The sequence below is a fragment of the Acinonyx jubatus genome, chromosome B1 (assembly GCF_027475565.1).
Source record: "Acinonyx jubatus isolate Ajub_Pintada_27869175 chromosome B1, VMU_Ajub_asm_v1.0, whole genome shotgun sequence".
NCBI lineage: Eukaryota > Metazoa > Chordata > Mammalia > Carnivora > Felidae > Acinonyx > Acinonyx jubatus.
Genome location: NC_069382.1, coordinates 190030281 through 190045558, shown reverse-complemented (window position 1 = coordinate 190045558; position 15278 = coordinate 190030281). Strand labels below are relative to the sequence as shown.

At 44.1% G+C, this 15278-nt stretch overlaps 1 protein-coding gene across 2 annotated transcripts in view; it reads right to left on the bottom strand.

Annotated features, from left to right (window-relative positions):
* Window positions 1-5327, bottom strand: part of FBXL5 (F-box and leucine rich repeat protein 5) — a 46701-nt gene extending 41374 nt beyond the window's left edge. Inside the window, exon 1 of one of the 2 annotated variants that reach the window (XM_027039630.2) lies at window positions 5173-5327. Coding sequence is in view for 1 of the 2 variants with exons in the window: in XM_027039655.2 (XP_026895456.1) it covers window positions 4851-4934 (84 nt within the window). In the remaining variant the exon portion in view is untranslated. Of the gene's footprint in view, window positions 1-4850; window positions 5035-5172 lie in introns of those variants that run through there. The other variant, XM_027039655.2, reaches the window with a different exon arrangement.
* Between the last annotated feature and the right edge of the window lie 9951 nt (window positions 5328-15278).

The window sequence follows — 15278 nt, the reverse complement described above, 5'->3', positions numbered from 1 at the left end:
GGGTAAATTACTAAACTAAGTCTGTTTCCTCATCTTTAAATAACAGATAATACCTGTATCACGAGGCTCTTGTAAGGATTAAAAGAAATAATGTATGCATATAGTAGGAACTCATTAAATTCCCCTTTCCTTCACCTTCTAGTTCTCAATTCAATATTCCCTCTAATAAACCAATCTCCCCAATACCAGTCAGTAACAGCTTTTACAGGTATGCAGAGAAAAACAAAGAAACTAAATTCTTCATAAAGCTACATCCAATTTTTTAAAATAATCTATTCAAGTTATTAGCTTATTTCCCTCTTAGGGCTTCAGTTACAAAATGTCCTTTGTTTATAAATTGATAAAGTAAATAGCACTTTTAATATCCTTACCTGAAAAACCTGGGCACTCCATAAAGCCCCCACCACTTGAATCTTTTATAACTGGCTTATGTGTAAGTCTGGGAATCTCTGTATTATGCACATCCTTAGAACCACCACCTATTTTGTTCTCAGCACTCAGTTCAAAGAGACTGAGACCACTCCTGAAACTTTAATGCACAGCGGACCATATACTTCCCTTGGCTCCCACTGTACCACATCTGGATTTCCACCTTAGCACAAATGTTAGATAGTAAACTCCTTAAGAACAGGAATCACACCTTATATCACCAATGCAAGCTACTGACACAACACAGGGCCAACAGACAGTAGAGACTCCAGACTTACTGGCAGAATTAATGTTAAATTTTGAGGACTAGAGGAAAGACTGAGGAATCGGCGTAAACTGGAAAAAGGATGTCATCCAATGAAACGTTCACTAAAATCCTCCCAATCTGGAAGATGAGTGAATTAGCAAAAAAGATTTCATAACAGACTGTTACCCAAAAAGATTTTTCAGAAACTACTATGGTTTCATACAAATTAAATCATGATATAAATAGAAATCATGATCCTGGGGCACCTAGGTGCCTCAGCTGGTTAAGCCTCCGACTCCTGATCTCAGCTCAGGTCATGATCTCATTGTTCGTGGGTTCAGTGGGGAGTCTGTTTGGAAAGCTCTCTCCCTCTCTCTCTGCCCCTACCCAACTCATGTTCGCTAGCTCACTCTCTGTCAAAATAAACACACTTAAAAACAATTAAATTTAAAAAAAGAAAAGAAAAGAAATCATGATCCTGACTTGGGTTTCCATCTAGATCTGTAACTAACTGCTCATGTGAACTGGGCCTAGCTAATCTAGGCCTACAAGTCCCCAGCTATAAAACAGGAATAACCCTTCCTTTACTTACTTCAAAGGACTGTTGTCCAGATAACAGTGAAAAAAACTTTCCATGAAACCTTATATAAATTTAAGAGGAAATCCAAGAGCAAAGAATTAAATTAGGTATTACACAGCAATATTTAAAATGGCCTATAATTTCAGAGTATGTTATTCTAAGTAAACTATAGTCTAAGTATATAAATGATTGAGTTGATGCTAATAAATACACAGATGCTTCTAAAGTATATTGTACTTGAAAAGTTTGATACTGGAAATAAAACTGACTTGCATTCAGAATCAACATTAGAATACAGTGAAATAATATATCTTGTACCTTTTTAGTTTGAGTACAAAAACTAGTTCTCATTTTGTAAAGTTTTACTGCTGGCTATTTGAATATCCGTGGTCTTTACCACCAAACAATGGTGAAGGCAAAACTTGAGATGATAAATGAATAAAAAAAAAAAAAAATTAGGGGCACCTGGGTGGCTCAGTCGGTTAGGCATCCGACTTCGGCTCAGGCCACGATCTCGCAGTCCGTGAGTTCGAGCCCCGCATCGGGCTCTGTGCTGACAGCTCAGAGCCTGGAGCCTGCTTTGGATTCTGTGTCTCCCTCTCTCTCTGCCCCTCCCTCACTTGCACTCTGTCTCTGTCTCTCAAAAATAAACATTTAAAAAAATTTTTTTTCTTAAATTAGTCCTTTAAGATTATTCATGCATCATAAAACACTTATCTCTCCACCCTGGCTCCCAAAGGACATCGTAGGAGATTTCCACTAGCTATTAGTATCAAGAAGAAATCTGGATATAGAATTCCTATAGTTTTTTTCTCCCTAAATCACCTTGATCTCTGACCCACAGTTTGGAAAACTGGACTTTTAATCTCCTTGATGAATATCTACAACAATCTCATTAACTACATCTAATTAAGAATTAGTGATAATTTTGACTTATGCTATGTCAAATTGAAAATGCTTTCTTAATTACTGCAAAAGGAAACATCTAAGTACTGAAAAGAATCTCATTTGACTCAGGTATTTTTTGTTAATGAATTTACTTATCTTGAGAGAGACAGACTGAGAGAGGTGGAGCGGGGGAGGGGCAGGAGAGAGGGAGAGAGAATCCCAAGCAGGCTCTGTGCCTTCAGCCCCAAGCCTGACACAGGGCTCCAACTCATGTACAGGGAGATCATGGCCTGAGCTGAAACCAAGAGTCAGGCGCTCAACAGATTGGGCCACCCAGGCGCCCCATACTCAAGTATTGGTTTTTAAAATGGCACTGTAAGGGACTCCTGGATGGCTCAGTCGGTTAAGCATCCGACTTTGGCTCAGGTCATGATCTTGTGGTCTGTGAGTTCAAGCCCTGAGTCGGGCTCCGTGTTAACGGCTCAGAGCCCGGAGCCTGCTTCAGATTCTGGGTCTCCCTCTGTCTGTGCCCCTTCCCTGCTTGCACGCTCTCTCTCTGTCAAAAATAAATAAAGATTTAAAAAAAATTTTTTTTTAATGACACTGTATATGGGACGCCTGGGTGGCTCAGTGGGTTAAGGGTCCGACTTTGGCTCAGGTCATGATCTCTGTGAGTTCCAGCCCCGTGTCGGGCTCTGTGCTGACAGCTCAGACCCGGCCTGCTTTGGATTCTGGGTCTCCCTCTCTCTCTGCCCCTCCCCTGCTCACACTCTCTCAAAATAATAAATAAACATTTTAAAAAAAATTTTAATGGCACTGTATAAGGCTGGTTAGTCTATCATGTAACTAAATAAAACTGTGACTCTTAACTACCACGGGAAAGTCACAACCGCCTGGCGAAAACCACAAACAGGCTGGGAAAGTGTACACGTGCACAAAAATTTCCGTAACAATTTCAAGCCATCTCCAGGCTGACCTGCAGAAAAGACCTCATATTCCTGAAGTCCTCACCAACTTTCCCTTTTCAATTTTGAGAAAGTAAAAAAAAAAAAAAAAACAAACAACAACAAAAAAAAACCTCCCCCCCCCTTTTTTTTTTTTTAATTTCCTGCAATTCGTGACCACTGTCGGAATAACTAAGTTGAAAGCCCAGAGGAGGTAAAAACACTGCAGCGATCTAACTGAAACACTTCAGGGTCGGGCAGCCTAATGGATGGCTTAACCCGCTCCTTTTGCTTCTTCTGGGTAAACGGTTCTCACCCTTGGCTGCACTGCGAGCTGGACTCACCAGGGGAGCTTCAAATTGTTCATACTTGATGCCAGGGTCACTCCCGAATTTTCAGTGCTTTGGGCACTGAATTTGGATTTTTAACAGCCTTGGGGAGGGGGGGGGGGGATTCTAATCAGCTACCAAGGTTGAGAAGCACTGTTCTGGCCCGTCCTGTTTAAGCCTATACCCGAATCGGGTTATTTTTTAATTTCCAAAATGGAAGGAGGAAAAGGGTGGTTGCGAGTGCGTTTTTAATTGCTGGATTTTAACGTGGCTTCGCCCTGAGCCCTCTGGGCATCCTCCAACCATCTCACTGGGCTCTCACAACCCCTCTTTTCCCTCAACAGGGCTTTTGCTTAGTGCTGTGGAAGTTCTGAAAATTCACAAAAGCTGACTTCTGGGCTTCAACAAGAGTTGTTGAAATGCTTTTCATCTGGTTCATTTCTACACGAAAACGGGCCTGCCCGAAGTTTCCAGCACCTATGTGGACATAGGTGGCCCTTCTTTCCCCCAACGTAACACTGACAAAAATGTGGGCGCTTGATACTGCTTTAAAAACCCTAGCAGAAGGCCCTGAGCCATCTCCAGAAAAGTGCTTTTTCAGCTAATGCTGCACCAATCAAGAGTCCAAAAAGGTTCGCACAGTTAAACCAACTTTTTCCGAGGCCCGTTTCACTGGAGCCCACGTAAAGAATTCCAACAGAGAGTAGCGGTCGTATCACACGATCCACGCCGAGGAAATGCTCCAGGACAATAAAAGTTGCAAGGAGAAAGAGAACTCTAAACCAAGAGCGAAGCGTCTCCCCATCCTAGACCAGGAAACCCGGGGTTTCTCCCAAATCAAGCCAGGGAACGGCCGGGGGGCGTAAGATGAGCAGGGGGGTGGCTGGGAGAAGCTGCCCCTCGAGCCAGGAAGCGAGCGAGAGGTTCGGAAGGATGGATGGGTGGGTGGCGTCTGCAAACAGACCCGGGGGCCCCCAAACCGGCCGGGAGCAGGATGAGGGGCGGCGGCGATGGGGGCGGCGGGGGACAGCTGCAGAAACGGCCCCAGGCGGACAGGAAGCCCAGCGCAGGTGGCCGGCCCGGGGTCCCCGAAGGTCGGTGGGGCGCGGAGGGGCCCCTCTCCCCAAGGGGGCGGGGGCGGGAGGCTCCGCACGGCCGCAGGCAGCGGGCCCGCCCGGCCAGGGGTGCGCAGCCAGGCAGGGGCCGCGCCGCGGGCCCCGAGGGCACGTCCGAGGCCGCCGGCCGAGCGGGGGCGCGGGCTCCCCGCCGAGGGTGCGGGGGAGCGAGCGCGGCGCTGACAGCTGCGCAGGCGGCAAGCCGCGCGGCGCGGCCCCGGGGGCCACGGGCGCGGCGCAGGCCAGGCCGCCCGGGGACCGGCCCGCTCCTCCTCGCGGCCCGCGCTGCCCGGAGCAAGAGACCCCGCGCACCGTTACCTTGTCGCAGTAGAGCCCCACCAGCTGCTTCATCCGCCAGTGCGGGGCGGTGAAGACGTCCACTTCTTCGGGGAAGGGCGCCATCGCCACCGCCTCAGCCTCTGCCTCAGCAGCCGCGGCCGCCGCCTCTCCATAGACACCCTCGCCGCGGGGCAGAGGCGGCGCGCCCCCCTGCGCATGCGCCCGCCCCGTCGGCGCGCGCGCCCGGCCTACTCGGCCGGCCGGGACGCGGGGACGCGCGGGCCGCCGCCATGCGGTCCCCGAGGCCCACGTGACCAGGCGCGCGGCGGCGGCGGCGGCGGCGGATGGAGCTCTCTCTTACCTGCTGGGTTTTTTTCGTGCTTGTCTCCTTCGCTTGCTGAGGAGAGAAACCCAAGTCTTTACCCTATTTGTTTCGCAACATAAAACACATTATCCGAAGGCAGGGGGTGTCGTCTTGGAGGCCCTCTCAGCGCTGCCGCTACGCCCACCAGGCCTTGAGGCCGAGGCCGCCGAGCACAATGGCCGCGCTCGGGCCGGGAGCTGCGCCTGGGCGCCGCGGGCCGTGACGCCCATTCGCCCGGGTGGCTGTTCTGGGCGCCACTGGGCCCTCCTAGGCCGCCCTTTGCCTCCCTGCCATGCCCAGGTGGCGGGCTCGACCTCCCTGCCCGCTGGTCAAAGGCCCCGGCTAATGGGTGGCCCAGGACCGGGGTTCCAAGAACTTAGGACCCACAGGGAAACGGTGCCGCGTGAACCGACTGGACACTGGCCGCCCCTCCGCTCGGGGCGGGCGCCCAGCCTGGGTCTGGGGGCAGGGCGGCATCTCCTCCCCAGCAGGCCGGAGGGGAGGGCAGCGTGGAATTCTGGCGCCTCCAAGGAAGGAAAAATGTCCCTTGGGAATCAGGGAGGCTGGAATGTACCTTAAGCACAGAAACACCAGGTCAGGGGTGTCAGAAAGGTCTCGGGAGGTGGGGGGGGAGGGGCGAATGATCACAGAAGGTTAGTGCGGGGAAAGAACCTTGGTACACATCCCTCCATTTTAAGTCGAGATTCAGGGAGGAAGGAGACCAGCAAGGTCACTGCCGAGAGGTCAGTCTCTTCCCCACAGGTCACGTGCCCCCGCCCCCTCCAGACCTCAAGGAAACCTAGGGAGACCCTGTCACGGGCTCCGCAGATCACGATCAAACCTCGACTGGTTGGTTGGTGGACTAATGGACACACAGAGAAACGGGAGAAAACAGGGAAGGCTGAGAACCTGAAAGTGTTAGGTTATTTGCTTAATGACTATAAACTGTGGGAAGGCAAGAAACAGGATCTGTTCATCCTTTATCTCCCCATTATCTGTCACAGTTCCGTGACAACACAGGGGTTTGATGAATATTCAATAAATGATGGATAGAAGGTGAGAAAGAATCCTGCAATAGGGCGCATCTGTTTATTTCTCATCTTACTATGTGCCCTTTATGGACAGGAAGTATGAGCAGCGGTTAAAAGCACAGACTGGAGATAAAGTAAGATACCTGGTTTTGCCAGATACTGCTTGTATGACTTTGAGTAAGCTACATGAGGTCTTTGTGCCTCAGTTTCCTCTTCTAGAAAATAGGGACAAAACTATGGACTAAATGCTTGTGTTGTCAAGTTCATATGTTGACCCCCTGCTTCACCCTGTGATCGTATTAGGAGGTGGGCCTTTGGAAGGTGATCAGGATTAGATGAAGTCATGAACATTAGGTCGTGACTGATTGTTGCCCTTGCAAGAGTCACTAGAGAGCTTGCTTCCTATGCCATGGGATAGAAGCGGAAATTGGCAGTTCACAACCGGGAAAAGGATTCTTACCATGCTGGCATCCTGATCTTGGACTTCCAACCTCTAGAACCATGAGAAATAAGTTGAAGTTGTTTATAAACCATCCAGTCTGTGGTATCTTCGTTAGAGCTAAGACAAATACCTCCTCATGTCACTGTTAGGAGAATTAAGAGAGTTCATATATTTGACCTGCTTATGTTAGCACCTGGCACATAGTAAATACTGCCTGTAAGCCATTATTATTAAAACAGCTTTGTGAGGTAGTCCTGAAGGAAACTATGTCCTGAAGACACTCTGATAATTGCCTAACATCCCACAAATTAGTAACCGAATAATCTGGCCATATGAATCTAGGTCCAGTAACACCCTCCCAGGCACTGTGTTAGTTGTGCGGGGTACGGAGATATGGTTTATGCATCGTCTGTACTAAAGAAACAAGAATAACACTTAAATAATAGAACATAGATAGGGCCCTTAATATTTCTATCATCCTCTTCCCCTTTCCCCTTTAAAATTTTTTTTAATGTTTATTCATTTTTGAGAGACAGAGACAGCATGAGCAGGGAAGGGGCAGAGAGAGAGGGAGACACAGAATCCCAAGCAGGCTGCAGGCTCCAGGCTGTTAGCACAGAGCTCAACGCGGGGCTCGAACTCATCAACTTCAAGATTATGACCGGAGCCGAAGTCAGGCACTCAACCGACTGAGCCACCCAGGTGCCCCTCCCCTCCTTTCTTTTAAACTCTGCTCTTTCACCAGGGCTTTGCTTCTATGTTTTTTAATGTCCCCCAGAAGACATTGTCTCATTTCCGTTCTATTTCTTTACTTCGTTCGGGTCTTTCCCCTCAGCTGTCTTGAAATGTAGAATTAGGTGAACCAGTTTATATGGAGAAATGTGTTCCAAGAGAACATGCATTTTGTTTTATGCTCAGCAGTTAGAACAATGCCTATCATACGTTACTACTTAATATTTGTGGAAAAAAGAAAGAAAGAATAGAGGCACCTGGCCAGCTCGGTGGGTAGAGTGTGCAACTTTTGATCTCGGGGTTGTAGGTTCAAGACCCAGGCTGGGTGTAGAAATTACCTAAAAATAAAAGTCTTTTAAAAAAAAAAAGAAGGAATGAGGGAAATTATTGGCATTCTGTAATTTCCTCATTTTAACTGACTTTTACTACACCGTATTCTATTTCTCAATACTTGTTTGTATCTGTGTTGTTCACCTGTGTATCCCCAGATGCAAGCACATTAAATAAGTGTTTAACAACAACAACAAATCCTTCCACACACAGTTTTGCTGTAACCCAGAATTTGAAGCTCTGCAGTCAGCTCAACAATAATAACAGCCACTTTGGACTGTGGCCATTTCAGGGAATTTGTTCAAGATGACAAAATGAAAGAAGTAAAGTGATAAAAAAATAAATAAGTCCTGTGGATCATTCTTCCCCTTGAAAGAAGCTGTTAACATTAGCTCTATATGCTGAGTAATGTGGCAATTAATCACCTGCTATATCCAGAATAAATGATTGATTTACATTAAACTTTAGCCCCAGAAAGAAGACCTTGATCAGCGTAGTCTCATTATGGGTCGCTGCAGCTACAGCAGATCAGGAACTGTTATGGAGGCCAAGCTTGTCAGTTAAACCACCTCTCTCTGATTTCTTCTCCTATATGACAGAGAAGGAACTCTAACAGACCATCTAGCTATCGGCTACCTTAAGGAGACTGGAGAGACATGTGAACAGAGCACTGAAAATCCACATCGCTTAGTGCCTGGTGTATTGAGGGTTCCTTCTTTTCTGCTCTCATTGTCTCTGAAAAACTGCATGACACGGGAGGGGGGGTGGGGGGGGAGATGCCAAATCATTCCATGGTGACCTAAAAATATGATGGTAGGCCTCTTGGCTAGTATTTTCCAACCCTAGTTTGGAGGGCCCTGGAAAGGCTTAGTGGTCAAGGAAAGTCAAATCTAAGGCATTTAACTCTGTTTATCTGAGTGACACAGCACTTTCCCCAACAGGGGGTGAGTTGTGAAAACAAGCGATGGAAGAATGTTGCTGTTGCAAAAACAGTTGGAATCCCAGTCCTAACTCGGTACCAGAATTGATCCTCACTGTCAAAACAGCCAATCAACAGTTTGCTGCAACAGGCTAGGTTGATTCAGGAGTAAAGATTTTAGTAGGGTTGACGGCATTATTAAAAGAAAAGATAGCCAGATTTGAAATGCAAGGCCATTTTCTTTCTTTCATTTTCCTTTAGGATAGTTTATATGCAAATGGCCCTCAGAAACGGAAATATATATACAGGCCTGTAGTTTGCCCCAAACCCTTACTTTCTTTTTTTAATTTAAATAGTGAATGCTATCTCCCCATTGGTGTTCACTGTATAATAATAGATGAGTCACTGTATTAGTTTGCTAGAGCTGTTGTAACAACTATCACACACTGGGCAGTTTATACAACAGAAATTTATTTTCTCACTGTTCTGAAAGTCCAACATCAAGGTGTCGGCATGTCTGATTTCCTCTGAGACCTCCCTCATTGCCTTGCATAGGGCCACCTTCTCGTAGTGTGCTCACAGAGCCTTTCCTCTGTCCTGTGTATGTCTATGTCCTTATCTTCTTTTCATACAAGGATACCAGTAAGATTTGATGAGGGCCCACCCTAACCACTTTATTTTAACTTACTCACCTCTTTAAAGGCCTGATCTCCAAATATTGTCACATTCTGAGATACTGAGGGTTAGGGCTTCAACAAATAAATTTAGGGGGGAACACATTTCAGCCTGTAACACTATGGAAAGAAAAGTTTATCATAAAGATATGATAAAACTTTTTATATAATGACCAAAAACACTGGAAACAACGAGATGTCCCTCAGAAGGATACTGGATTACAGCACATTCATTCAATGGACAAATAGGCATCTGTTTTAAAAAAAGCATAAGATATGGGGTGTGTGGCTAGCTCATTTCATAAGGCATGTGACTCTCGGGGTGCCTGGGTGGCTCAGTCGGTTAAGTGTCCAACTTCAGCCTAGGTCATGATCTCACCATTCCTGATTCGAGCCCCGCATCAGGCTCTGTGCTGACAGCTCAGAGCCTGGAGCCTGTTTCAGATTCTGTGTCTCCCTCTCTCTCTCTGCCCCTTCCCCACTCACACTCTGTCTCTCTCAAAAATAAACGTTGAAAAAATTTTATTTAAAAAAACAAACAAACAAAAAAATAAAGCATGTGACTCTTGATCTCAGGGTTGTGAATTCAAGCCCCATGTTGGGCATGGAGCCTACTTTAATATATGTATATGTACATATACATATATATATACCTTTTAACATATATACATACATATGTACATATGTGTGTATACATATACATATATATACCTTTTAACATATATATTTTACACATATATTGTACATATATATGTATATACATATATATGTTTATATATATGTTTGTATATATATATGTATGTTTATGCTTAAAAGCATAAGCATAAGATAGATCTATGTTGCTGGATGGAATGAAATCAAGATTTTCTAAGTTAGAAAAATGTAGAGAATACTTTGTTAAATAGGATCTCCTTTGTGTTAAAAAAAAAAAAAAAAAAAAAAAAGGTATGGGGAAGCCTGGATGGCTCAGTCGGGTAAGTGACAGATTCTTGATTTCAGCTCCGGTCATTATCTCAGGTTTGTGAGATCAAGTCCCACATCAGGCTGTGCAGTGATAGTGCAGAGCCTGCTAGAGATTGTCTGTCTCCCTCTCTCTGCCCTTTTCCCCCCCTCTCAAAAATAAATAAACATTAAAAAAACAAAAAGTATGTTTCTAGAATAAAAACAGAAATTTGTAAACAGGGGTTCTGAGATGGGAAGCAGTTAAATACCTTTCAAATATGTACCTTTTGGTATAGTTTTATTATTTTACTACACGCACCTGTTGGTCTTCAGTTATAGAAATTCATTAATAAGAATGCATTTTAACAGAATTTAGGCAATAACTTTTAAATCTTTAATACTAAGAGGAAAAATGTTTGATTATACATAATCAGTAGCAACAGTGCTCATTGCACATAGAGTCATTTTATGCTTATCCCAAGTTTTTATTCGAACCTGTATCGTACGCCTGCTTTGCCTCTCTGGTTTCTCTGTGTACCCTGCCCTTTAGTCCACAATCATCTTTCCCGTAGGACTGGAGGCATCTTCGAGGGTAGGGACAATGTTTTAAAGACACTGAGGAAATGGGTCCGGTAAAGTGTTAAGTGAAAAGGAGCAGGATCAAAATTGTACTTACAGTATAACCCACACCCACGTTTACAACATGCATAAGAAGGATTAGAAATAGATGAGGCGAAATCTTAATAAGTCTCCTCTGAATAATAAGAATTATAGGTGATTCCTTCCCTCTTTTACATTTTTTCTATTTTTCCCAATGTTTTAAATGAACATGCTCTACTTTTAATGTCAAAAATACAGAAATGAGCATATTACAATCTGATGACAATTACATTTTATGAATACATTTAAAGGGGCTGGAAGGAGATATATCAAAATGTTGATACTGGCTGTGTTTTAGCGGTAGAACTATAGTTGATTTGGGGGAGAGGGGAGCTACTTTTTCCTTGAAATTTGAACAAAAAATGTCCCCTAAAAATTAGGCTTTGGTTTAAAGATTTCAGTGGACCTTTGCCTACATCTCGCCTCATGGTCCTATTGTTGTGACACAGGACTTCCCAGCTTGTCACTTGGAAGCCATTCCAGTGAGTTCTAGCTGGATTCTATTCTTTAGACCACCAAGCCTCTGTGGCACTTCTGGCATGACACACACATAAGACTGCCTTCACCTTGGCAAGAGCTCCCTAGCCAGCGGCCAAGGTTGATGCTAGCTCTTTTAAAACCTTAGAGATACAAGCGGCATTGAGAAGGGGGTGGGGGGGGTGGAAGCAGGGGTTGGGGGGGTGGCTATCTACCACCTTGGACATTTTCCTGTTTGATGGCCCTTTGTGTCCACAATGGGTCTCAGTATCCCTTTCCAGAACTTCAAGTTTGCATTTTTGGAGCACATGCTTCCCATTCTCGGCTAAGCTGATAGGGCATCAGATTGGAATACAGATGCCCCTTCTTACTGTGCCCTTTTTTACAGGTGTGGCCCTGTCTCCCCTAGAGGTGGCTGGCTGGCGCCTTACATATGAGAAAAAGAATTGCTTGGACATATACAAAGGCATAGGATAACTGAAGAGCTGAGAAGAGGAAGAGACGTAAAACATAAAGGGATACATAGGTAAGACAGAAATAAAAAAAAGATGAACAGAGTGAGGGAGGAATAAAAAAGAAAAATGTATAGGTGGAAATAGAAAGGAGAATGCAATGCTTAAATTTTACTAAGGTCTTACTATGTACCAGGCATTATAAATTCTTTACATGAATTATCATGTGTAGTCCTTACAACTACTATATGCGGAAGGTTCTATTTTTTCTCATGTGACAGAAAAGGGAAATGATGTTTAGACAGAGGTCTTGATTTGTCTAAGGTCATAGAGCCAGTTAGTGGAAAATCAGGACTATAAATCTATGTCTTACTCATCCTAGAACATGCACTTAAACTTACACTGAAAAGACAATTTTGTCATTAGTTTATGTCAACAAACTAAATGACTAACATGTGCTCTTAATCTCTGACCTGGAGCCAAAGGTTACTGCAAAGAACGCGGGCTACCCCATAAACTATATGTGTCCAAATATAGAAGTCTCAGTCCTTAGGTTACCTTTTGAAGATTAGTAGTTCAGATAATGCTAAGAACATAGTTTTGCTTCATTACAAATATGGACAAATAATGTGTATAATGGCTTCTAATGTTTCTTTGCAAAAATTTCAACCGAGTAAGAGCCTTCCATTTCCTAAACATACCTGTGTGTCACTTATCTTATTCTTAATAAATGGTGCCACGTGAATTCCAACTTCTTGACTTCCACTCAAAGGGCCTATTATGAGCTAACAGGATGTTGCCGTGTATGTGGCCTGAGGGAAAGGTGGCTACTCTCAAAGACAACTTGACTCAGCTGTTTGCACCGTGTAGCGAGGAAAAGCATCGCAAGTTTCGGAACGGAAAGGACCGATAAGCTTCCTGTAAATTGTCGGGCTTACATTTATTGTAATGATGAAATCTGGCAGGCAATTGCTTAATCCTGCCTACAGAAGGGGCGGAGGGGATTATTTAGGGAAGTACCAGTTCTGTTTCCTTCCTCCTTACCAGTGACATTTAAATTTGAGAAACAAAACAGATGAACACAGGAGAAGGGAAGGAAAAATAAGATAAAAACAGAGAGGGAGGCAAACCTTAAGAGAGTCTTAAATACAGTGAACAAACTGAGGGTTGCTGGAGGGGTGTTGGGTGGGGGGGGTGGGCTAAATGGGTGATGAGTATTAAGGAGGGCACTTGTTGGTATAAGCACTGGGTGTTATACGGAAGTGAGGAATCACTAAATTCTACTCCTGAAACCATTATTACACTATATGTTAGCTAACCTAAATTTAAAGGAAATGAAAAATAATAATAAAACGCATGCAAAGAGAGAAAGAAGCAAACCAAGAAACAGACTTTTTTAAAATGTTTATTTATTTATAGAGAGAGACATAGTGTGAGCAGGGGAGGGGTAGGGAGGGGGGCACAGAATCTGAAACAGACTCCAGGCTTTGAGCTGCCGGCCCAGAGCTGGATGTGGGGCTCAAACTTGTGAGCTATGAGATCATGACCTGAGCAGAAGTCGGATGCTTTATCAACTGAGCTACCCAGGTGCCCCAAGAAACAGGCTCTTAGCTGTAGAGACCAAACTGATCCTTACCAGAGGGAAGGTGGCTGGGGGAATGGGAAAAATAAGTGAGAGGAATTAAGGAGTGCACTTGTGATGAGCACTGGGTGTTGTATGGAATTGCTGAATCGTTACATTGCACACCTGAAACTAATAAAACACTACCTGTTAGCTAAAAAGAAAAAAACAACAAAAACCACAACAAACCTTCATAAACCCAAAACACAGTACAAAAAATATCTGCAGTTACATAAGGCAACTCCCAGAAAATTTTTAGATGCTGACAGCTATATAGGCAGAAACAGGAATGTCATATATACCTTTGATTCCCATGGGCTGATACCTTTTTTTTTTAAATACCCTCTGCCACTACCTACCTATCCATGAGATCTTGGGCAAATCACTTGCCCTTTCTGGGAAGCTTTTGAGAATGATAAGGCGTGATAAGTAATTAATACATACAATCTACAACACCTGTAAAAAGGACTCTCCCAGACAACTGCTTACCTATTATGGGAAATCAATCACCAACCAACCAGATAAGTCTATCAAGAGTTAGTTGACCTTTACCCAATCATTATTTGCTTTGTGTAACTAGTTTAACTGTAATTAGTTTAATTGTGATTCATTTTACTGTGATTAGTTCCATTCACTTTTCCTAAAATGTCTCTACCAAGGTGATTTTAGACTATTACAGTCCCTTAAGTGCGAGATTATAATAGCACATTGACATGTGCTTGTAATTGAACTACTTGAAAAGTATTCTTTAACAGTAGAGAGATAGTACAGCAGACTGGGTAAGAGTGCGAATCCAGTTTCCTTTTCTGTAAAATGGGATAGTGAGTTCTTCCTCACTGTGTCCTGAGAATTGTATGTTGTAAGGAACTTTGTAGAGTCTAGCATAGGAAGCACTAAATATTAACCATTGCTTTTGCTTGTGTAAAAGAGGAAATTAGACAAGATATTCTCTTTGGTCTCCTCCAGTTCTGAATTCTGGGCCTCAAGGAACAGCACCTTGAAAGCTGGTTCTTTGGGCAAATCCTATAAATTAATTAAACTGGAGAAGGGAGGGATTCAATTAGATTGGGCTGTAAGTGACTGAAGACCCAAAATGACAAGAAACAAGAGAGGTTTTCTTCTTTTTCTCAGGGTATTAGTTATCTGCTGCTGTGTAACAAATTGCTCCGAACCTTAGTGGTTTAAAACAACATTTATGATTTCACAATTTCTAAGGATCAAGAATTCCGGAGTGGCCTAGCTGGGCCATGCTGATCGAGATTCCCTCATGAGTTTGCAGTCAGGCTGGGAGCCAGATATCGAGATTTCACCGGGACTAATGTTGGAAGTGAGAGCACAGGATCAGACAGATTTAGGTTTCCATCCTTCCATGCTATGGGACCCAGAGCAAATTACCCAAACCTTGAATTTCTGGGTCCTCACTGATAAACTAGGAGACACCTCAAGTGTTGTGTGGCAAACACCTGAGTTAATAAGTGTAACAGGCTTTGCACAGTAAGAATTCAATGCTATGTATGTATGTATGTATATGTGTGTGTATATATGTATACATATATACACACACATATATATAATAAGAATATTCCAGGGACAGCTCAGTCAGTTAAGTATCCAGCTCTTGATTTCAGCTTGGGTCACGATGTCAGGATTCATGAATCGTGCTGACAGTGTGGATCCTGCTTAGGATTCTCTCCCTCTCTCTCTGTCCTTCCCTCGCTCGTGCACGCATGCACTCTCTCTCTCTCTCTCTCTCTCTCTCTCAAAATAAATACACTTTAAAAGATCGTTGTGAAATGTTACCAAACGTAAATGTCCAATTTGGG